General features: G+C 40.8%; 1 protein-coding gene across 2 annotated transcripts in view; it reads right to left on the reverse strand.

Annotated features, from left to right (window-relative positions):
• The window catches only part of RNF169 (ring finger protein 169), an 85,337-nt gene extending 60,697 nt beyond the window's left edge, over positions 1-24,640 (reverse strand). For both annotated transcript variants that reach the window (XM_072610846.1, XM_072610845.1), the window contains exon 1: positions 24,184-24,640. In XM_072610846.1, coding sequence (XP_072466947.1) covers positions 24,184-24,625 — 442 coding nt within the window. In that variant the 5' untranslated portion in view covers positions 24,626-24,640. The remainder of the gene's footprint in view (positions 1-24,183) is intronic.
• Between the last annotated feature and the right edge of the window lie 333 nt (positions 24,641-24,973).

Consider the following 24,973-nt stretch of genomic DNA (forward strand, 5'->3'; position numbering starts at 1 on the left):
TTCAATGTGGTAGAGACTGATTAATCACCAGATCTGAGCAGCAAAAGTTACATCACCGTTAGTCATTTCACTGGAAAAAAAATTCCTAGTAATTATTCTGAGAATATTATCCACTGTGCACATTTCAAGCACACATTAGGACCTTCAAGATCACCTAATCCAATCATTTTAAAGATGTGGAAGTTGAGGTAAAGAGAAGTTAAATAACATAGCCAAGGTCATAAATAGCAGCAACAGAATTTGAATCCAGGTCCCTTGACTCCAAATATAGGGTTGTTTTTTTTTTTTTTACTACACCACACTACCCCCATGAACTTTTTCAAATGGCTAACAAAAAGATTAGACTGTGGGATTTTTTTAAGGCAACATCTTAATTTTAGTTCATAAAAGTAAAGCTCATTCACATAGGAACTATCTTGTTTTTTAAGTACCTTGCTTTGTTGACAACCTGCTGATATCATGCTGAGGCAAAGAGAAAAAAATATTTCAAAGACTGAAGGGCCTTAGGAATCCATTCTCTATATCAAGGATTCTTAATCTGGGGTACACAGATTTCTGGGGATCCATGAATTTAGATAGGAAAAAATTATATCTTTATTTTCATTATCTTATGACTTTAACAGTTCCTTAAATTAGGGACTCAAAAAAATAAACACCATATTCTAAGAAAGCATCCACAGGCATTACCAGACTGCCAATGGGGCCAACAACACAAAAAAGGATAAGAATTCTGGCTCTAGATAGTTCCTACAGTTAGAACTACCTGTAGATTTCTAAGTTGTTTGCCAGTTCAAAAAATAACATCCTCTCCTCAAGGAGAGAAGAAAAGCAGCAGCTCTGAAAGCTGACAACCCTATAACTACTCCCAAATCCAAAGTCATGGGATTTTACTACAGTATATTATCAACTACCTCCCCCATCCTCACTTAGGGATTTCACTAAAAGGGTAATGAGATTTCAAATTTAGATGACTGAAAAGATGGTGGTATCCTCAAAAAAGGGAGGCAATTTGAAAAAAGACTGGATTTAAGAGAGATGAGTTCCATTTTGGACACGATAAGTTAGGGATCTCCAACTGCAGACGTCCAACAGGCAGCTGTTGTTAATGTGGGACTGGACCTCAGGAGAAGGACTAGGACTTCTCACACACAAATACAAACACACACATACACATATGTGTATATGTACACATGGTATCTACACATTTATATGTATGTGTCTGTCTATATTTGAGAATCATCTGCATAGAGACAATAATTGAATTCATGGGAGTTAATAAGATCATGAAGATAAAGGTATAAGAAAAAAAGATTTAGGACAGAGTCTTAGGAAATAGTCATGGTTAGGGAGACAGGATCACATATAAGAGACTTAAAAGTGATAAGAGAGATAAGAGAAGAACCACAGGATATCCAGGAGGAAAGGTCTATAGTGTCAAATACTAAAGAGAAGTAAAAAAAGATCAGGACTGAGAAAAATCAGATCAAGCAACTAAAAGAGAGCAGGTTACCTTGGAGAGGGAAGTTTCAACTGAAAGAGGCAAGGTTGGAACAGTAGAAAATAAGATGGGGTCTTCTGCTGAGAGGGAATGGGAAGAGTGGTATAAGAGCTGGAAAAGAAAAAAGAAAGTATGGAACAGTTGCTGTGGGAGTGGAACTGAGAATCAACTAAAAAGGAAGGAAAAGATGCCAAACAACAATAAGAAGGCATTTGAAATTAGAACATAAATTTCGAGTGGGCGATGTGGTATAACTTTTCAAATATTATTAAACACAGATCAAAAATAAAAGTAAAGATGGTAGATGGTAGAGGATGATCCAGGGTTGAGGACTAGCAGAATGTGAATAGTAATAGGACAAGAGGTCACCAGTATATCAAAGCATTTGCTTGGTGCAGTGTGACAATAAAAGGAGCAACCAACACTAGGAAGGATGGTCAGGGATGCAGCATCTTCTGCTGAAAGCCAGATTTCCATGAGTACAAGAAGATATACAAAGACTGAACAGAAGAAAGAATAAGAGAAGTTTTTCAGGACTGAGGGGTTCCAGAGATAACAATGGAAAGGGGTAGAAGAGAAAAGAGCCTTGGAAGTGGTAGAACTGAACTAGATAGGGAGCAAAGTACTGGGAAGAGAAGGGGATTTTCCCCCCAGGAGATGGTGACTGATCAATGGGACTGGATTCCCATTTGGAACTTTCAAGTTCTGTGATGATGACATATGACAATGGTATATTGTTCTCTGTCCAAACACTGAGAAGCTGGGGATAGTTGAGGTTGTGGGAAGGCTAAAATTAGGCTAGAATCTTGTGTCTCCAGGAACCCAACTCAATTCAAATATGGCATCAGTTCAGTGGTTATATCCCAAGATGATAGGAGATGTGGCAGAATTTAGTGAGACTATCATTTCATCGCTCTGAACACTAGGAAGTGATTATTTATGTGGCCTATGGTCACCTTAGCTCTTTTGGCTGCCGTGTTACACTGCCAGAGTGACCTTGCAGTTACTAAAAGCCCCAGGTATTTTTCACACAAACTACAATTACGTCAAATTGCCTTCCCTCATCCTATTCTTTATTTCAACCAAAATACAGAACATTACTTTTATCACTATTCAATTCAATATTCTTATAGTCCATTCAAGGTTAGGTGATATGATAGATAAAGGGTTAGGCCTGGTGTCAGAAAGTCTCATATTCCTGAGCTCAAATCTGGCCTCAGGCACTTACTAGTTGTGTAACCCTGGGCAAGTCACTTAACTTTACTTGCCTCGTTTCCTCATCTGTGAAACGAACTGGAGAAGGAAATGGCAAACCACTTTATCTTTGCCAAGAAAATCCCCAATGGGGTCATAAAGAGCCAGCCATGACTGACATGACTAAACAACAACACAGTTCATCATTTCAGACTGCTGAGGTCTTTGAGGGATTGATTCCGTTACCCAATTTCTTCCAGTTTTATATCTTAGATAAATTTAATATTCATGTTGTTATTTCTTCATGTAAGTTGCTAAGCAAAATGCAGAAAAGCATAAGGCTCAGGACAGAGGAGGGGTAGACAGGTCCAGGGTAATGGAATATGAATACTTTTTATAGTGCATTTAGCAACCATAGCAGATTCCTTTTTGATTGAGCTATACAGAGACCTGAGAGAGGTTGGAGAAATTGGAAAGGACTTTTAGACCAACCCTCACTTGAAACATGAATATCTTATAAAATATCACCAAGTAGTCATCCAACCTCCACTTAAAACCTTGGTGACAGAGAACTCATTACAAAAACCAAGGCATCCAATTCTGCTGTAGGAAAGCTCTGAGACAAAAAGTTCTTTCTTATATTGAGCCCAATTCTGTCTTTTAATTTCTTTATATTGATATTATTTCTACTTATCCCATCCCTAGAACCAAATATTTCCAGATAGTCTTCGGCTCTCCCACCCCTGACACCACTCCCAGAAGTATTCTCTAAGGCTTCTTCTTTTCTTCCTGTACTTAACATTATATACAGTAGCTTCTTCCTCTTTCTCATTCTGATTACCCTTCTCTGGAAATGCTTCAGTTTATAAATAACTCTTCTAAAATGTGACATTCAGAAAAGGTCTGGTGATGATTTATATATTCCTAAAAACTCACATGGATAGCCAGGAAGAACTATTTCAATAAACAAATGAAAATTTTGTTGTTAAATATACTGCCATGGGGCTAAAATATATCCATTCACAAAAATCTTAATCTGAGGACTAAATAAAAACTTGCCCATCACTAGGTTTTCTGGACTTTTCAAAGAATGTACTTTTATAGTTCTCAGAAGTCTAGGTCCTTCACCAATGACAGCAAAAGCAGGTAACCTCTCTTCTGGGAAAAAAACAAAAACCCAATAGTCTGCCATAATGGAACAGGCATGCTTCTGAGCCAGTTCACACTTCATGGATATCATTCCGTCAAGCCAATGATCTCACAGAACTTCCAAAATGCTTTGATGTTCAAATCTAACCATGTTCCTGGGAACACAGTGCTCTGTCACCTGAGGCTAAAAATCCTCAGGTTATTTTCTTTCAACTCTAACTAGTTTGATCCTGTTGGGGGGAAAACATACTAGTGTCCTGCATAAAGTTTCACTGCACACTCTCATAGTCAGCACACATTTGGAGTATGATGTTCAAAACTGAGTTCCATATTTTAAGAGGGACAATAATAAGTTAGAACATGGCCAGAGGACAGCAATCAGAATGGAGAAGGGACTTGAAAGTACATCATAGAAGAACTGACTGAAGAACAGGACTATTTAACTAACTAACATTTTAAGGAAGGGGGAAATACAAATACTGTTTTCAGATATGTGAAGGGTTATAATGGGGAAGAGGGATAAGACTCTAAAAGAAAGAACTAGGATCAGCGGATGGGAGTTACAAGGAGTAGATTTGGGATCAACAGAAGAAAAGAACTTTCATAAAGGATTGCCTAAAAACAAAATGGGCTTCCTTGGAAGACGGGAATTAATTTCCTTTTACTGGAAACCTTTAAAGAGAAGAATGTTAGCAACTTAAGGGAGATGCTGTTGAAGAGTTTTAGGTAAGGGCTGAACTAAATGACCAGTAAGGTCCCACAAATTAAATTTTCTATTATTCTATAAACCATTGTGTTCTACCCAAAGAAATCTCCAAAAGAGTGAACATATTGAAAAACATGTTTCTTCAACTCTGTTTTCACCTGAATTTTTATTTTTAATTTAATGAGAATAGACATACTCTAAGTCATGCTTCTAAATAAGAGTCATCACAGGAATCCAGAAATATTAAAGTGGCAGCCTTCAATATCTACAATAATTCTATTTTAAAATTTTCTTTAGATAAACTTACTTTTTCTGTAGTAGTAATTTCTGGTAATTACAAAGAAGTACTCTAAAAGTTCATAATCATATTTACTGTAAGCAGAGTGCTAAGCAGAACTGCCACAGAGTATCTTACATTTTGGCACACTGAAAGTGCAGTGGACTGGGAGTCAAAAGTTCTTTCAATTAAAACAAATATTTATTAAGCACTTGGATACAAAGTATATAAAAAAGTTTAGAAAATAGTTTAGTTAAATTCTCCCCTTCATGGAACTTCCACCCCTGAAAGAGTTGAAAAAGACAGAAAGAACTAAAACACAAATAATAAGTAAGTGCAGTAGAGATGTGCAAAACAAAATGCTGTAACATGAGGTTCAAGTTCAGGCTGCAAGAGAAATCAGAAAAGAATTCACAAATAAGGTGAGCATTTAGGATAGGTTTTGGACGGTTATACTTATGCAGAAGAAAGGAGAGTCTGATAACAATATAAAAAGACCGAAAAGGAGAAAAGCAGGGGTGGAAAGACCTGTTAGGAAACTCCTGCAACAGCAGAAGTAGGAATCTAATCTAACCTATACTTTGTCAAAAATCTCTTCCACTAACTTAGTGAGTGAAAAAAGAGAGAGGGGCAGATGCAAAAGGTGGCAGAAGCAGAATCAACATGATTCATTAACTGATTAGATTTAAGAAGTGAGAGAAAGGGAAAACTCAAAACCAATGTAAGGTTTAGAGACTGGGTGAATGTGATGCCATTGACAGTCAAATTTTTTTAAAAAGACACAGGCTTGAGGGGAAAATAATAAGTTTAGTTTTGGACAGGTAGAATCTGAGGTTTGAGGATCTCCTGAACCTCAGTTTCCTTTTCTGTAATATAAAAGTTAGACCAGATAATCACTAAGGTCTCTTCTAATTGGGCTTCCTGGGAGATATCCTGTCATCAGAAATCTTTAAGGAGAGGACTTGATTTAACCACTTACCGAAGATAACAGGGTTTTTGGTAAGGGCTATAATAAATAACTGTTTAAGTCCCATATAACGTCTATTATTCTATAAATCATTGTGTCCTACCCCCAGAAAAGGCTTAAGGGGAAGGAAGGGGGGAGGTAGAAAGAAAGACTAGTAGAGAAATAATGAAAAGCAAAACAAAACTATGATCTACTATGTCTTTTTAGAAATACAAAGATGATTCACAAACTCATTGAGATATAAGCCCAAGGAAGGAAGGAAGGATGGAAGGCTGGAAATAGTAAATTTTTACTATGTACAAAAACACTGTGCTAAGTTAAGTGCTAGGGATACAAACACAAAAATAAGAAAAACAGTTCCTATTCAGAGGAGCTTACATTCTAATTAAGAAGACAACACACACACAAAAGGAAAGGGGTGGGGGAAGAGAGACGATTTTGAAATTCAGAAGTCATAATCGGAGTCAGACTCCACAAAACATAGGCAGTACAACTTGGGTGGAGGGAATGGCGGCAAATGACATGGAAGCACAAAATTAGGACTAAAAACCTATCTGAGGGTGGAACCAAGATGGCAGAGTAGACAAAATGACTTCCTAGTGCTCTCCCCTCAAGCCCAGCCAAATTTCTGTAAAAAATGACTCTGGGGGGGCGGAGCCAAGATGGCGGAGTAGAAAGACGCACATACACATAGCTCCGAACCCACAACCCACAGAACAGCTAGAGGGGACCAACTCACGGTGAATTCTGCACCCAGAGGCCACGGAATATTGGAGCGAGGGAGATTTCTGTTCCGGAGAGACCTGCAAACCTCTCGCAGGGGGTCCTTCGCGCTGCGGACTGGGCGCCGGGACTGGGAGCAGAGGGCAGCTCTGCAGCGGCCGCGACACCGTGAGGAAAAGATCCGAGCGGACTACGGGGACGGGATCTCCAGCGGCCACGCGGGTCCCTCCACCCACAGAGGGACCTGCAAACCTCTCGCAAAAGGTCCGTCACGCTGCAGACACGGAGCCCAGCCCAGACCTGCGGCGCCACGGCTCCGAGAGGTACAGATCCGAGCAGGCTTCAGGGACGGGATCTCCAGCGGCGGCACAAGCCCCTCCACCCACAGGTGACGGGGGTCGGTGAGAGAGTCTCTTTGGCGGGTCGAGAGGGGAGTGGGGTACCCCCATGGCTCGGGCCCCCCTGGGAGATAGAAGCTGAGAGGCGGCTGCAGACAAGGGCTCCCCAAGCAGGTGGGAGCCTGGATCCATTGAGGAAGGTCTGTACATAAACCCCCTGAGGGAACTGAGCCTGAGAGGTGGCCCTGCCCCAACCTGACCACCTGAACTTAATTCTCACACTGAATAGCAGCCCTGCCCCCACCAAAAGCCCTAAGGCAGGAAGCAGCATTTGAATCTCAGTCCCCAAACGCTGGCTGGGAGGACCAGGAGGCGAGGTGGGTGTGAGGAGAATATTCAGAGGTCAAGTCACTGGCTGGGGAGAATGCCCAGAAAAGGGAAAAGAAATAAGACTATTGAAGGCTACTTTCTTGGAGAACAGACATTTCCTCCCTTCCTTTCTGATGAGGAAGAACAATGCTTACCATCAGGCAAAGACACAGAAATCAAGGATTCTGTGTCCCAGCCCACCCAATGGGCTCAGGCCATGGAAGAGCTCAAAAAGAATTTTGAAAATCAAGTTAGAGAGGTGGAGGAAAAACTGGGAAGAGAAATGAGAGGGATGAAAGAGAAGCATGAAAAGCAGATCAGCTCCCTGCTAAAGGAGAACCAAAAAAATGTTGAAGAAATTAACACCTTGAAAACTAGCCTAACTCAATTGGCAAAAGAGGTTCAAAAAGCCAATGAGGAGAAGAATGCTTTCAAAAGCAGAATTAGCCAAATGGAAAAGGAGATTCAAAAGCTCACTGAAGAAAATAGTTCTTTCAAAACTAGAATGGCACAGATGGACGCTAAGGACTTTGTGAGAAAGACAGATATCACAGAACATAGCGAGAAGATTGGAAAAATGGAAGATAATGTGAAATATCTTATTGGAAAAACAACTGACCTGGAAAATAGATTCAGGAGAGACAATGTAAAAATTCTGGGACTACCTGAAAACCATGATCAAAAGAAGAGCCTAGACATCATCTCCCATGAAATTATCAAGGAAAACTGCCCTGAGATTCTAGAACCAGAGGGCAAAATAAATATTCAAGGAATCCACAGAACACCGCCTGAAAGAGATCCAAAAAGAGAAACTCCTAGGAACATTGTGGCCAAATTCCAGAGTTCCCAGGTCAAGGAGAAAATATTGCAAGCAGCTAGAAAGAAACAATTCAAGTATTGTGGAAATACAATCAGGATAACACAAGATCTAGCACCCTCTACATTAAGGGATCGAAGGGAATGGAATAGGATATTCCAGAAGTCAAAGGAACTAGGACTAAAACCAAGAATCACCTACCCAGCAAAACTGAGTATAATACTTCAGGAGAAAAAATGGTCTTTCAATGAAATAGAGGATTTTCAAATTTTCTTGATGAAAAGACCAGAGCTGAAAAGAAAATTTGACTTTCAAACACAAGAATGAAGAGAACCATGAAAAGGTGAACAGCAAAGAGAAGTCATAAGGGACTTACTAAAGTACATTCCTACATGGAAAGACAATATTTGTAACTCTTGAAACATTTCAGTATCTGGGTACTGGGTGGGAGTACACACACACACATGCACACATGCACACATACATAGAGACAGAGTGCACAGAGTGAATTGAAGAGGATGGGATTATATCTTTAAAAAAAAATGAAATCAAGCAGTGAGAGAGAAATATTGGGAGGAGAAAGGGAGAAATTGAATGGGGCAAATTATCTCTCATAAAAGAGGCAAGCAAAAGACTTATTAGTGGAGGGATAAAGAGGGGAGGCGAGAGAAAAACATGAGGTCTACTCTCATCACATTCCACTAAAGGAAAGAATAAAATGCACACTCATTTTGATAGGAAAACCTATCTCACAATACAGGAGAGTGGGGGACAAGGGCACAAGCAGGGTGGGGGGGAGGATAGAGGGGAGGGCATGGGGAGGAGAATGCAATCCAAGGTCGACACTCATGGGGAGGGAAAGGATCATAAGAGAATAGAAGTAATGGGGGACAGGATAGGATGGAGGGAAATATGGTTAGTCCTATACAACACAACTAATATGGAAATCATTTGCAAAACTACACAGATTTGGCCTATATTGAATTGCTTGTCTTCCAAAGGGAAGGGGTGGAGAGGGAGGGAGCTAAAGAAGTTGGAACTCAAAGTGTTAGGATCAACTGTAATGTTCTTACCACTAGGAAATAAGAAATACAGGTTAAGGGGTAAAGAAAGCTATCTGGCCCTACAGGACAAAAGAGAAGACGGAGACAAGGGCAGAGAGGGAGGATAGAAGAGAGAGCAGATTGGTCACAGGGGCAATTAGAATGCTTGGGCTTGGCGGGGGGGAGGGAATAAAAGGGGAGAAAATTTGTAACCCAAAATTTTGTGAAAATAAATGTTAAAAGTTAAATTAAAAAAAAAAATGACTCTAAACAAATTCTGAAGATGCAGAATCCACAGAATGACTGAGTGAAGCAAATCTCCAGCCCAAGACACAGCCTGCAATGTTGACAGGAAGTGTCTATCACACCATGCTGGGAGCACAGCACAGTCCATCTTGGGCCGCGCTGACAGAGATGGCACCTGAGCAGGCCTTGGGGGGCGGGGTACTGAATCTGTGGCACCTGTGGCAATTTCCAGACTTCACAACCCCAAAATGCCGAGGACAAATTGAAAGGTCAGTGGAAAACACTTGCCCAACCTGTGTGAGGGAATAGAGTGGTCCAGTCCTGGCCCCAGGGTGATGGAGGAGCCCGTGGTAGCCGCAGCAGGGACAGAGGCAGCGGCTGTTTCTAGAACTCTAGGCCCACAGACTGTGGCAGATTCAGCAGCTGACAATACACCCCCCCGCCCTCAAATGGGGAAATGAGCAAAAACCAGAAAAAGAATCAGACTATAGAATCTTACTTTGGTGACAAAGAAGACCAAAATATACAAACAGAAGAAGACAACAAAGTCAAAGTTTCTATATCCAAAGCCTTCAAGAAAAATATGAATTGGTCTCAGGACATGGAATAGCTCAAATCAAGCTTGACAATCAGTAAGAGCAAAAATTGGGAAAAGAAATGAGAGTGATGCAAGAAAATTATGAAAAACAAGTCAACTGCTTGCTAAAAGGGACCCCAAAAAATGCTGAAGAAAATAACATCCTAAAAAATAGGACAAAGGAACTAGGATTAAAACCAAGAATCACCTAGTCAGCAAAACTGAGAATAACACTTCAGGGAAAAAATAGTGATTCAATGAAATAGAGAACTTTCAAGCATTCTTGATGAAAAGACCAGAGCTCAATAGAAAATGTGGCTTTCAAACAAGAATCAAGACAAGCATGAAAAGGTAAACAGAAAAGAGAAATCATAAGGGACTTACTAAAGTTGAACTGTTTACATTCCTACATGGAAAGATCAAATTTGTAACTCCTGAGACTTTTCTCAGTATTAAGGTAGTAGGAGGGATTATATACATACAGACAGAGGGCACAAGGTGAGTTGAATATGAAGTGATGATAACTAAAAAATAAAATTAGGAGGTGAGAGAGGAATATATTGGGAGGAGAAAGGGAGAAATTGGGGTAAATTATCTCACATAAAAGAAGCAAGAAAAAGCTTTTTCAATGGAAGGGAAGAGGCGGGAGGTGAGAGGGAAAGAGTGAATCTTACTATCATCTGATTTGGCTTAAGGAGGAAGTAACATGCACATTCAATTTGGTATGAAAATCTCTTATACAACAGGAAAACAGGGGCAAAGGGGATAAGCAAGGATGATGGGGAAGGCAAATGGGAAGGGGGTAATTAGAAGGAGGTCATTAGAGGAGGGAGGGGGTCAAAAGAGAATAGAATAAATGGGGGGGCAAGATAGAATGGAGGGAAATATAGTTAGTCTTTCACATAATGACTGTTATGGAAGTGTTTTGTATGACTACACATGTATAACCTACATCAAATTGCATGCCTTCTCAATGGGGATGGGTGGAGAGGGAGAAAGGAAGAGAAGTTGGAACTCAAAGTTTTAAAAACAAATGTTAAAAACTGTCTTTAGATGCAAATGGGAAATAAGACATACAAGCAATGAGGTATAGAAATCTAGCTTGCCCTACAAGAAAATAGAGGTGCAGGGGATGAGAGAAGGGCGAGGTGTAACAGAAGGGAGGGTAGATTGGGGAAGGGGTAATCGGAATGCATGATGTCGTGGGGTGAGTAGAGGAGAAAAATGGGGAGAAGATTTGGAACTCAAAATCTTGTGAAAGTGAATAAGGACAACTAAAGTTAATCACTTAAAAAACTGAGGTCAGTTCACTCTCCATGGAGTTTACTTTGGGTAAAGAATCAGCTGGGTCCCCATACCCTCCAAATCAATAAGGCTGAAGATGTACAACATCAGGAGCCCATATAATAGAAGAGCCTCACAGCAAGTGAAGAGAAAGGAATCAAAACCTGAGATGAGAAGACAGAAAGACAAGGTTCTGAGAATAATGAGATAAAGGTTAAAATACAAAAAGCCTGAGAGAAAAAGACTGGATATAAACCAAGTTCCCCAAAAGACAAACCAACAGTGCAATGCAAAGACAGAAGAAAAGAATAATTTTAAAAGTTTTAAAGGTGACAACACACTGAATTAATATCACACTCTCAAGGAAACACACAAATTCTACAGATTCTCCAGAGATCATGAAGCAGAATCAAGAAACTCCAGAATGGTTCAAAAGAGAAATTAAACTTTAAAAAGAAGATATTAAGTTGGAAAGCAGAGCTCTAGAAGCAATTTTAATGGGGGAATACACAACAAAGAACGTCCCAGCACTCAGTCCTGGCCTGGGTATTTCCTTCTCTGTACCCTAAGCACCTGGCATATAAAGCTTCAGTCCATTATTCCCTGTCCCTCCACAGTGGCCAACACAGAATCTGGATCTCTCCTTCTGTTTCTCCTCCATAATTCTAAACACAGTGCTGTTTCTGCCACATCACACTGGGTCATTAATGATATCAAAAGATTTTCCATACAATCATTCGTGTATTTCAACCCTTAGGCGAATCTCTGGTGAACAAGTTCTGCTTACTTTCTCAAGGGTCTTTCCTGTTCTTCATGACCTCTATCAGCTCCTGGAGATGCTCTGCTAGAACACAGCTCTTTGTGACTTCCTTCCTCTATTCCAAAGATGAAACTTTAGCAAAACATTCTTGTCCTATCACAAAGGCTGGGAAACTACATGCCGAGAAAATGAGAAATGCCAAAATTGAATATCCCAGTCAGAAAACAAATACAAAAACAGGTAAAACAGATTCTATAGAAGTTCTTGAGTTTTTCAACAGCCTAGAAATGACAACCCCTTACTTTTACCTGTGGAAAACAGATTCCGGAAGTAGCTTTAGGTGACCAAGTTATCTGACACATTTTGATCCACACATTTTGATCCCCTAGGACCACTCCATTGTTTAACTTTTTTCTCTAACCCTCTGAACAGGAGTGTGTCTAAATCAGGAGACCTCTAACGAAATGATGTCTTAATGGATGTCAAATAACCACATTCCATTACTGATCCTCCAATCTAAGCCAGGAATTACAATGAGTTTAGTCAGTGAGCAGTAGGGCTGCCACAACTCAACAGCATTAGACATTAACCAGGTCCTTCCCTCTAAAAAAAGTTTCTGTCTGGGGTGTGGTAACAGGTTATTAATAAAAACAAACAAACCAACCACAAGACAGGTATTATACTGTTTGCACCAAAGCCCCTCAGGAAGAAATTGTCATTGTCAGGACATCCACATCTATCACAGATGCACAAACAAACCCTCTCTCACCTTTTATACAGACTGCTGCCCAATGACAACTCAAAATATTAAACAGCACTGAACCAGGAGTCTGGAAACTAGTTTTGGTTCTAGCAACTGTGACTCAGAACAAGTCACTTCCATGACCTTATCTGGGCTTCCCTTTCTTCATCTGTAAAATGAAGAAGTTGAATTTAATAACTCCTAGACTCCCTTCCAGTTGTTCCATGATTTTATAAAATACAAAGTTATTCATCCATATTTGGTTGTCTAGGTTTTGTCACCTATAAAATGAGGGCATATATCTTTTCTAGTTTCCATCTTCCTTCAAGTCTCAATTTATATCTTTCCTTCTACACTACAGGAAGCCTTTTATACCTGCTCAGATACTAATGCCTTCCCCTCTGAATTTATCTCCCTGCTACTCTGTACATATCATGTATACACCTAAATACACTTATCAATTTATATGTTATGTTCTCTATTAGAACATGAGCTCCTTGAAGGCAAGAACAGATTTTGCCTTTCTTTGTATCTCCAATGAGCACAATGTCTGGCACAATATTATTCATTATTATTACCACAAAGAGATCAAAGAAAAAGGAAAAGGAACTATATGTACCAAAATATTTATAGCAGCTCCTTTTGTAGCAGCAAAGAACTGGAGACTGATGACACACCCATCAACTGGGGAATGGCTGAACAAGTTTTAATATATGAATGTGACAGAATTCTATTCTGCTGTTGAGAAATAACGAAGGGGATAGTTTCAGAAAAACCTGGGAAGACCTGTACGAACTAATGCAAAATGAAGTGAGACAAACCAGGAAAAAAAATCTACACAGTAACAGCAATACTGTAAAGACAATCAATTTTGAAAGACTTTGTAATTCTGATCAACACAATCTCCCACAATCATTCCGAAGGACTGTGAGATTCAAACAGAATTTATTTTTGTTGTATTTGATACAACTTCTCTCCAATACTGCAGATAAGAATTAACTTTAAAAATGTAAAAAAATAGCATACTGTTAGAAAGCAGCCTGAGGAATTGAAAAGAGCATAGGATTCAAGTCAGAAGACATATGCTCAACTCCACAATCTGAGAGTTCCTACCTATTGGGACTTTGGTCAAGTCACTTAACCTGTCTAAATATCAGTTTCCTCTCCTGTAAAATGTAAGCAAGCTTTGCATTTATTATCTCACAGGGTTATTATAAGAAAAATGTCTTATAAATCTCATGAACTTAATGCAGACACTCAAATGGTACAGCATACTACAGCTCAAAAATCCTGAGTTCTAAAGATTCAATAGCTTCAGCCTCCGTGGTAGCTAGTATCACAGACATTCTATAACACCAGGTTTGTTCTCCTTCACATATACTATTTTCTAGTTAATACAGTAGATGTTTAACAAGTATTACTTGAGTTGTTTCTAAAATGATGATCCTTTCAAAGTGGCAGAGAAAATGTAAAAATAGATGTAATCTCTATAGATAACCCAAATTCTGCTAAAATCATCTCTTTGGAAAGCACAATACTATAGCAACCAGGGGTTTAGTGAGCTACCATATAAAATGCATCAACATATTTCTAAAGAAAATAGGTTGGGCTCTGACAATCTTTAATTACTAGGTTTAAGACAGGTTAATGAGCATTTATTAAATGCTCACTATGTGCTAGAAATACAAACACAAAATTTTTTTAAAGTTCTCCCTGTCTTCAAGGAGTTTACATTCTGCTGGTTCTCAAAAGCAAACTTCTTTTCATCCCATGTAAAAAAAAAATCTGATTGTGCACCCACAAAATATGTATATTTTACACATGTGTTACTGTAATTCTATGTACATTATAAAACATTTACAAAAAATACTGAAAAGGATGATAAAGATGAAATATACAACATATTAATTTACTTTCATTTTATTTAGTGATTAAAGAATCCCTTTACTATGACTACTAATAATAATATTTTAGTGATACTAGTTTATTGAGAGAATATGAATATTTTATTTGAGGGGAAAAAAATGCCCTGTGTATGTGTTAAAGCAGAGGTTTCAATGCAACAACACTCCCAAGTGAAGCCAGAACCAGATTAAAATGTAAGTGGTAGATATTTAACAAAATAAATGTGTATACATGTGTGTCTGTGTATATGTGTATTTAGTGCCTCTTCACTTTCTATTTGAGTTTGACTCCACAGCCGTAAAATATATGGAAAGCTAATGGCAACAAGGAGTCTCTACAGTTCATCAAGTAAAACAATGGCACAGTCAGCTTGTACTACAGAAAAATCACCTTGGAAAAGTGTTTGGAGGATGAATGACTGGACTGGGAAAAGACTTAAAAGAGAGCAACTAGGAAGTCATCACAATAGTCCAGACAAAAAGCAATGAAAACCTAAATTAGGGTGCTGACTTTATTAAAAGAGAGAAGAGGATGGATTCAAGATATGTGGAGATAGAAATGACATCTGGGTTGAATGAAGGGTGACATCATGTTTGTGAAACTGGGTGACTACAAGGATGTTGATGCCCTTAAATGAAACAGGGAAGTTTGGAAGAGGAGTAGGTTATGGGGAGAGGAATAAGGTATTGAGATCTCTAGTACAAACTGCAACCCAACCATGCCCACTTATCCTGTATAACTCATTTTATTTCACTTAAAATAAAAGGGGTGTGAGAGGGTGAGGAGGTTTCTTACTTCACAAGTCATTGACCTTGAGTACAGAGTTTAATGTCTCATGAGACCCTGATGTAGCCACAAGGTATTCAAAGGGAAAGAGGGTAAAAAGAAGTGCATGAGGAAAGGAGAAGGGCCACATTTTTCCAATGGCACAGCTGGGGGCGGGAAGGGGGCCTAAGTTGTGGTAAAGTAATAACTGTACCAAAAAGTCCAAGGCAAGCACAAAAGGGGAAGGTAAGAACCAGAACAGTGGGAGCATTTGGGGGATGGAGGAAAGGAAGTGGAAGAATGTTAGGTGATGATGGATCAAGCGTGGAGACAAGCCCTACAGTTAGCTATAAAAAGGAAAGTGAGATGTAACCTGTCTTCCCACCCTCCAAATTGAGGGATCATGTTATTGACAAGTCTGGAAACTATGACTCTAAAGAATATATGTATATCAATAATAATTTTATAAGTAAAGGCTCATTTTCTTTTGCACTGGTATATTAAACAATTTAACAAACTAGTATGGCAACAGATCATTGTTGGATTTCATATAGTTGGTACTGAGTATTTACTATCATCTGAGGAGAAAGCAGGTATACATATATTAAGTGAGGTATGATTCAAGAACAAGAAAAGGACCACGCTTACCATTATGAATGCTATTTTTCTTATTTGTATATATGAGAATAACCCCCTTAAATAATTAGGAGGTATGCCACTATCTATGATCAGCAGTTATCTGTTATCCCATCTAAGCCATCTTTCCCAGGGCCCTGCAACAGGTTTGGGACTCAGGAGGTTTCACAAAAGATTCAGCCTGGTCAGTGAAGCTTAAAGTAATCGTCCTTTATTTGGTTCTTTTTAATTCAAGTATGAGAAGGCTTAAATGCCAAGCCAATGTGACTGGATTGGAAACATGAGGGGCAATGGAAATGAAGGAAGAATTCAACCAGGTACTCATCTGAACACAGATGAGTGTGTTGTGTGATGAGTGTGTTTACCTCAAAGCCAAAGCAGGAGATGAGTTATGTTATACTGCTGGGGAGAGGCTATTCTTTGGATACTGAGAGTTAAAAGGCACTTTAAAGGTCATCCAGTCTGAGTCACTCATTTTTACAAATGAAGAAACTGATGTCCAGAGAGGTTAAGTGATTAACCCGAAATCACAGAGTGAGTAGGCAGAGGCCCTGGAAATTGAGCCCAGCTCCTCTGACTCTAAGTCCAGCCCTACTCCCCACGCATCAGGGTAGCTCTTGTTCCTCAGCTTTGATACACCTGGCTAAGAGAGGACACTACCTCCTATATGAGGTAGAACAACACACTGAGCACTTCCAGGCTCCACAACTTTGATGTCATAAGTGCAGCCCAGAGTAAACAGGTACTGACCAAGAGAAGAGCACTCCCCACCACTCCCTTTACAAGCACAGGGAACAGGAGTCTCAAGATTCCAAAAATGGTAAGGTGGGGATGCCATGCTAGAGAAGGGGTCATATCTACACTGGAGGCAGCTGGCTATATGAGAGGCTAGGTTCCCCCTAACCCCCCCCCCCCAAAAAAAAAAAACCAAACCAGAGGGTTGGGCTTTTTTTGGGCTTACTAATCTATGTTTTTACAAGGAAGTTTACTTTCAGATTATGAAGCCATGTTAATGCATTTGGCCAGTCACACTAACAACACTATGGTAAAGCTATGAATTTGGTTCATTAATTCTGGAAAGCAATTTGGAATTATACAAATAAAGTGTCTAAACTGCACATACTATTTGACCTAGAGATTCCATTGCTAGGCATATGCCTAGGTCAGTGACAGAGGTCAGTGGCCAAGAAAAGCTCCATATACACCACATACTCCACATACACTAAAAATAGCAGCATTTTTTTGTGTGTGTGGTAGCAAAGAACTGGAAACAATGCAAATGCCCGTCATGGGGAATGGTTAAACACATTGTAATATATAAATGTAATGGAATATTACTGTGGTGTAAGAAACAAGCATGATGAACACAGATAAGCAAGCAGAGCTAGAAAAACCAATATAAATGATTATAACAATGTAAATGGAAAGAACAATCACAAAACCACAGAAACTGAATGTTACAAAATTACAAAGAACAAAGAGCTATGAGAAGACATTCTCTTCTGATCTTTTGCAAAGCCTGGGGTCAAAGACTGTGGATTACAGTATATAATGTCAGATTTTTGTTGATCAGTTATGCTTAATTTTTCTTCTCTTCCTTTTTTTTGAACATTCTTAGTTATAAGGGATTGGAGGGAGATGTAGGGGAATTCTGAGCTATGTAAAAATAAAAAACAAAAAAATATCAAAATCTATTAAAATAATAGAGCTGAATATATGCATGCATATATACATACACAAATAATAACAGCTAATATTTATATGGCACTTTAAGGTTTGCAAAGCACTTTACAAATATTATTTAATTTGATCCAACAACCCTGGGAGGTAGGTGCTATTATTATTACCATTTTGCAAATGAGGAAATTGAGGCAGAGAGAAGTTATGTGTCTTGCCTAGCATCACACGGTGGTCCTCACTCCAGTCCCTGAATTCAATCCACTGAACCATCCCAAGCAGGCCTACACAACCTGCTGCCTGCATGCTGCTTACAGCCTGCCAGGAGCTTGCAGAAAGCCAAAGGATTTCCTCTACATACAAAGGATGTTTTCCACTACATTTTTCACCACTGTCTAAAATCTTTTGGCAGGCCACAGATTGTGCAGGCCTAATCTAGGGCATGCACACACAAACACAGACACACGTTACATATGAAACCAGCCCTAGCGCTGCTCCACTTTACTCCCCTGCCTTGCCCACTACCCTGCCACAATCTCCTTCCAGTTCCATAACCATAATCAAATCAATATTGTCATTGCTATTGAAAAGGATATCAATATCCTCCCCTATGGCTCCATTCACCATCACTGTAACTAAATCAAAATACCTCTTTCTTCTTGGCCATTTTTTTCCTATGTGTTGTCTCCCCCACTGGAATGTAAGTTCATTGAGGATAACGGCTGCTTTGACTCTTTTCATTTGTATCCTCAGAGCTTAGGACAATATTTGGTACATAGTAAATGCTTTTTTCATTCATTCGCTAGGTTGAAAATACTTTGCCTTGTCAGTAGGAAGATTTATATTAAAGGACTGCCTAGGAGGAAGAAACAAATTCTCAAGAGGTTGGTGAATTTTAATATCATAGAATTTAAGAGCAGAGCCATTGAAGATTTTTGGATATAAAAATGACAGTATCTAATTAATGCATAAAGCCTATTAACAATGGGGCAGCTAAGTGTCTCAGTGGATAGAGTACTGGTCTGAGTTCAAATCTGGTCTCAAACACTTACTAGCTGTGTGATCCTGGGCAAGTCACTTAACCCCGACTGCCTCCAAAAAGCAAACAACAAAATGCATATTAAGAGCTGGAAAGGACTTTGAAGATCATCTAAACTACTCCTCTCATTTATTTTATAGAGGAAGGAAGGGACTTGCCCAAAGTCACACAGGTAAGAGCCCAGATTTGCAGTCATATCATCTGACTTTAAATCCAATGTTCTTTCCACTATGCTACTGTAGATAAAATTTTTGTTAGACAAATGCTTCATTGAAGCAGCATAATTTAATAGGTCTTGTTATCAAGAAAGTATGGGCCCTGAGCAATACCTCTGAGCCTACCTATCTTAGAAGGTACCACACTTCCTCATTCTGTGATTCTTTACTAGGTCTTCACGTAAAGTGTCCAAAAAGGATTTGCTTCCTGTAATGCCCTGGAGGCATGTGTGTATAAGAAGTTTGAGGATCCATATACAGCTCTCTTGCCTTCTGATCAATCCTTCACTCTGTTACTGATCCATTTGTTTTGTCCGTCTACCAAACAGAAGCTAGATTTGATATACAGACTTCTGCTTTCAGTAGGAGCTTAGACCGGATTATCACTGAAGTCTCTTCCAAAGATTCTATGATCTTAAGTGACTAAGTGACTGACAGAAAAATTTTTTTTAAAAATAGAAAGAACTAAATAAATATAACAGCTACAACAAATTACTATAAAAACAATTAATCAGGATGTCACTGCATCATAACACAGTACAATAATGCAACTTGTTAATAATAAACCTAAGTCATGAAAAGACTAAACAGCATTCAATGTCTCTTATTTAGAACACAGTGAAGCATTCCATGCATTTTAGCAAGATGTCTATCAAAAACCTTTGTTGAACATATGCATGTCTTTGTGTCATTCTTGCTTACTTGATATTTTATTGCATCTTCCAAAGAATAATTTATGATTTAATCATAAGCATGAGAAATAAGATGGAGGAGGTAGAGTATAGCTTAAAAAAATGGGTACAATAATATAGATAAGCTTTAGTAACCACCAAAATACACATGTTGAGTGCCTCCCTTGTTTCCCTTGGAATGCCAGATAAACAAAGTGCTACTGTAGTAATAACAATAGCAGCTCATGTTTCTACAGCACCTCAAGGATTACAAAGCACCTTCTTCATGGTATGTAATTTAAGTATAAACATCCTATTTTAAAGGCAAGGAACCTGAAGCTCAGAATGGGTAGCAATCTATCTTTCATGCAACTGCCAAAGTAATAGGCTTTATGCATCAATTAGATCATGTCATTCCTAAGTCCAAAAATCTTCAGTGGCTTCCTACTGCAAAGTCAGATTCATTACCTGGAATTGAAAGCCATCTACAATCTGGTACCAACCTGCCTTTTCATTCTTACGTCCTATTTCAGCCCTACATATACACTCTTAAGTTCCAGTCAAACTGACCTCCTCTCTGCCTACTGGAACATTTCCTAAGGATGGAATGTCCTCTAACCCCTCCTATACTTACTGAACTCCTATTCATCCTTTAAAGTACAAATCAATTTGACCTCCTAGAAGATGCTTACTGTGATTCTTCTGGGGTGATAAGGTTTCATTTAGCATTTTGAAACAAATCAGTGAACCTCTCTTGGGTCTCAGTTCCCTCCTCTATAAAATGAAGGGGTTTGGAAAGATAATCTTTAAGGTCCCCTCCAGATCTAAATCAATCTAAATCTGCTTGCTTAACACTCTAAATATATTGGTCTTCAAACTTTGCTGATCCTATTAATAAAAGGCTTTTTGAGCATACCCCCAATGCATAAATATTTACTTATTTATAAATTATACACATGTACTGCTGTACTAATATATTACAAAACTTATACAAAAAAAAGATATCAAAAAGGATGAGTTTTTGATACTAGAGTACATAGGAAGCCACTGGAGTTTACTGAGTAGGAAGTGACATCAGTTGTGCTTAGGAAAATCACTTCAGCAAACGTACTGGAAGACAGATTTGAGAAAGGAAAGATTTGAGGCAAAGAGATCAATTAGGTAGGAGATTACTGCAATAGTACAGATGAGAAGTGAAGAGATCAAACAGAACTGGTGGTGATGTGAGTAGACAGAAGGACATTATATTGCTAGAAGTAATACTTGGTTACTGCATGGATATGTAGGGTAAGGGAAAGTCAAGTATGACACTAACACTGCAAACCTAGGTGACTAGAAGAATATTGGCACTCTCAACAGAAACAGAAGTTTGGAAGAGTGGTAAGTCTGGGGCCAAACGTAAGGAGTTCCATTTAAGACATTGCATTTGAGATGCATATTGTACACCAAGCTTGAAATGTCCAACAGACAGGCTAGAATTCAGTAGAGAGATTTGGATCGTATATAAAGACCTGTGTGAGTCATTTGCACGGAATCGATAATTAAACCTATGGGAGCTGATGAAGTCACCAACAGAGACAATATAGAGATAGAAAAGAATGCCCAGTATGCAGCTTCAGGACACACCCACAGTTAGGAAGATGTATACAAATAATGACCCAACAAACAAAAGTAAGAAGCAACACATAGGAGGAAAATCATAGAAAGAGCAGCATCACAACAACCCAAAGAGGAGAAAGTAAGGTGATGGTCAACAATGTCAAATGCTACAGAAAGATCAAGAAGGATAAAGACTGAGAAAAAACTATCAGATCATCACTGAAGAAGAGATAAAAGAAGATACCTCCTCTTACCTCTTCTGTACATGTGGGATGACCACAGATGTGGAACAAGGCACACAATGCCAGACTTCTACAACATGTTGTATAGTCTTGCTGAACTTTTTTCACCCTTTTTTATTCTGGTATAAGAGACAGTACACTGGGAAAGTAGTGGGAAGGGACATATGGGGAAAACTCATGAAAAAAAGATAGCAATAATTTTTAAAAAAAGATTATTGGTAGCTTCGAAGAGAACAATTTCAGTTGAAAGAGAAGTCAAAAGATAAGTAGAAGGTGGAAACCTGGAAAACTTGAAGAATGGTGATATTCCTGATAGAAATGCCAAAGTTGAGAAGAAGGTGGATTTGAAAGGAAAGATAAGGTAACTGCAATTCAGCCATGACTGTCCATCAAGGGCTACTCACTCACCCTTTCCAACCATTAGCCATCTGTAATATCTCTGGTGGTTACAACTTCACACTTGAGAATTCTAAAGGTAATGCAGGCTTAAAAGGGTGCAGGAATAAAAACCCTCATCCTCTATTCATCCCATTTGACATTTAAATAGCCAACAGAACTAACCCCAGAGGGGCTACAGTTCTATTAACCACTTACTAAAGATATGATGCTAATTAAGGGAACTATATTAAGTGACATGTGCAGTGATAACACAATAATGCCAAATCAAGTTAGGCTTTAAGGTAATACCTCCCAAAGCACTTGAAAGAAAAAAAGGAGGGTAGAGTGCAGCCAAGAATGATCTCATTAATAAAAGCACTAAAGCCCAGGAAGATGACAGTTGCTACTCACTGACTATTTAGATGAAAACAGAACACTGAATTCTGGGAGCTGTAGTTTACAGTATTGGATTTTTTCATAACAATATTCTCCTCCCCTTTATGAAAATTGCACATGCCAGGGCTCCCAGCATGCCAACAGCAGGAGCAGCATTGTATACTCTGATAATCCATTCCATAAACTGAAGGAAGGAGACAACTTTTTATCTAGAGATAAGCCAAGTTAATTTTGCCAGAGAAAACTGTGTAAACCTCATCATAGCCCGAAGGCAAGTCACAACATCATCTTTTGGTTTTTGTTTGCTCTTTACACTTTCATTCCAGTCTACACTTCTCATTCCAAGAAACAGCCAGTGGGCAAGATTAATCTCAATGAACAGACTTGTTCACGGAGGGGTATGAAGGGAAGGTATGGTAAGAAACCAAGTCCCAAAACCGTACCAACAAACCGCACCAAACCTGTACGACAAACTGAATCTCCAGAGCCCTCTCCCTTTAAAGGACAATTTAACAGCTCTCAATAATAAAGCTCAGTGTCCTACCAAGGGCTCTAAAGAGCATTCCTGATGTCCCCACCAAACCACTCCCCCCATCCCCTGGATCCATCCTTGACCTAGAATGGATTCCATCACCACCACCAAATTCAATCTCCCATCCACAATAAATCCACCTTCTCCCAAATCTAACCTGTCCCCAACCTATCCCAAGCCTACAAACTTCCTTGAATTTCCAACTTTCCTAGACCCATGCCAAAAGATGAGCCCACTCATTCCAAATACACTTTATCCCCTCCTTCCAAATCTAACCTAGTCCTCAAGTCATACTGGGTCCACAACATTCCTTCTTTCCCCCTCAAGTTCAACCTGCCTCTAACCCATCCTGCATCCACCTCCAATCTTCCCCCAACCCTAATTTGCCCCTGAGCCCAAGGGGCCCATCTCACTCCTCAACTCCATCATCTCAAACCCATATGTCTCTCTACCTACACGCACACCCCTCCCAACCACCTCCCTGAAACCTCAGGTGCCATTATTCCTCCTGATTCTCAACTTAAATTCAACCTACCTCCCAGACTCATTCCAAGCCGAAAAACCTTGCTCAGTCTTCCTCTAAATTCAAACTGCATTAGTGGGGTGCTCAAGCCCCAAACCTAAGATCATGTCTCTGGAAGCCTCCCAATGTCTCAGAAGGCCCCTGACTTGTGAGAAAATTTTCTCTTTGCAGAACACATTCTCTTACCAGAACAAAGGGGTGCCTGGCCCAAGGACTCTTCCTCCTGCCAGATCCCCAAAGTCCATGCCTCTGACAACTCCCTCAGTATCTGGTGTACTCCTTATACCTTCCCATCCACAGCTCCCAAAGACACCTGGATCCTTAGATTACCTACTTAGCACCCCTGGCATTCCTTTCTCACATAAACCTCAGCCCCATCCTCAGCCTCACAGGTTCCCCAAGGACCCCTTGCTCACTTGTGCTAGTGTTACAATAAACTCTTTGCCACTTGATTAAGAGAAGGCTTGAGTGTAGGAATTATTCCAGGCAACTCTGCCTTGGAATTCTCGGGGTTCCAGCACCCCGACCCACAATCCTCATCATTTCAACCTGCTTCCTGCCCCATTCCGGGTCCAGGAGCTTCTCCTCTCCCCAAATCTGACCCGCTCCCCCATGCGCGAGGCCCCGCCCCCGGAATGTTGGGTTGTACTAGGGTTAAGAAAAGAGATGGAAGGGGGGAAAGGGAGGAAGAGAAAGCAGGAGGAGGAGGAGGGAGAAGGAAGGGAAAGGAATAGGAGGAGGAAGAAAAGGAGGGGAGGTGGAAGGGGAAAGGAGAAGTAGGAAATGGGAAAGAAGAAACGGGGAGGAGGAAAAGGAGAAAGGGAAAGAGGAGGGGGGCAGTAGGGCACGGGAAGGAGGAGGAGGAGGAGGAGGAAGGTGGGGGGCACCCGGAGGAGGGGGCACTAGAGGCTGCACCTTCCTCGGCGGCCGCGGCCCGCTGCTCCTCTGCTCCCGCGGCCCCGGCCCCGGCCCCGGCTCCGGCTCCCGGGCTGGCCCCGGCGGGCTCCCCGTCCAGGCGGCGGAGGCGGCGGCGGCCGCGGTGCAGCCGCTCCCACAGCTCGGCCTCGGCCAGGCCGCTGGGGCGGGGGCGGGGGCGGCGGCGGGCCCGGCCTGAGGGGCGGCTGCTGCGGCAGCCGCAGCGCGGGCAGCAGGAGGGCCCGGAGGGCGGCCCGGGCCCGGGGCCCGGCCCCGCCTCGGCGGCCAGCGGGGCGCAGGCCGGGCCCAGCGAGTGGCCGCGCGGAAGGACCACCGCCTCCGCCAAACAACCGGGGCAGGCAGCCGCCGCGGCCGTGCCCGCAGCTAGCTCCTCCCCGCCGCCCCGCCGGCCCCGCCGCCTCAGAGCGGCCGCCGTCGCCATCTTGTTTCGCGTTTGAAGGGAGAGACCGTTGGGGGCGAGAGGCGGAGGCGGAGGCGGGGGGAGGGAGGGTGGCAGTATCTATCTACATATTCATTAGCGGCCTAGGCTCTTGTGGCTCTTTTTATCCAGGAGAAGAGAGAGAAATGGGCGGGGCTGTATCACTTCGGGAGTAGGCTATCTGAATATTCATAAGAGGGCGTGGCTCACGCTCTCTGAGACTCGCCTTTGCCCCACAGAGAAGGCTAGTGGAAACGAAGGGGGAGAGGCCGTAAGCTCAGGGGGGCGGTGCTCTATTTACAAATTCGGGATACTCAGCGGCCCGGCCGTAGGAGGGGAAGTGGGAAAAAG

Source organism: Notamacropus eugenii, chromosome 5 (genome assembly GCF_028372415.1).
Source record: "Notamacropus eugenii isolate mMacEug1 chromosome 5, mMacEug1.pri_v2, whole genome shotgun sequence".
In the NCBI taxonomy this organism is placed as follows: domain Eukaryota; kingdom Metazoa; phylum Chordata; class Mammalia; order Diprotodontia; family Macropodidae; genus Notamacropus; species Notamacropus eugenii.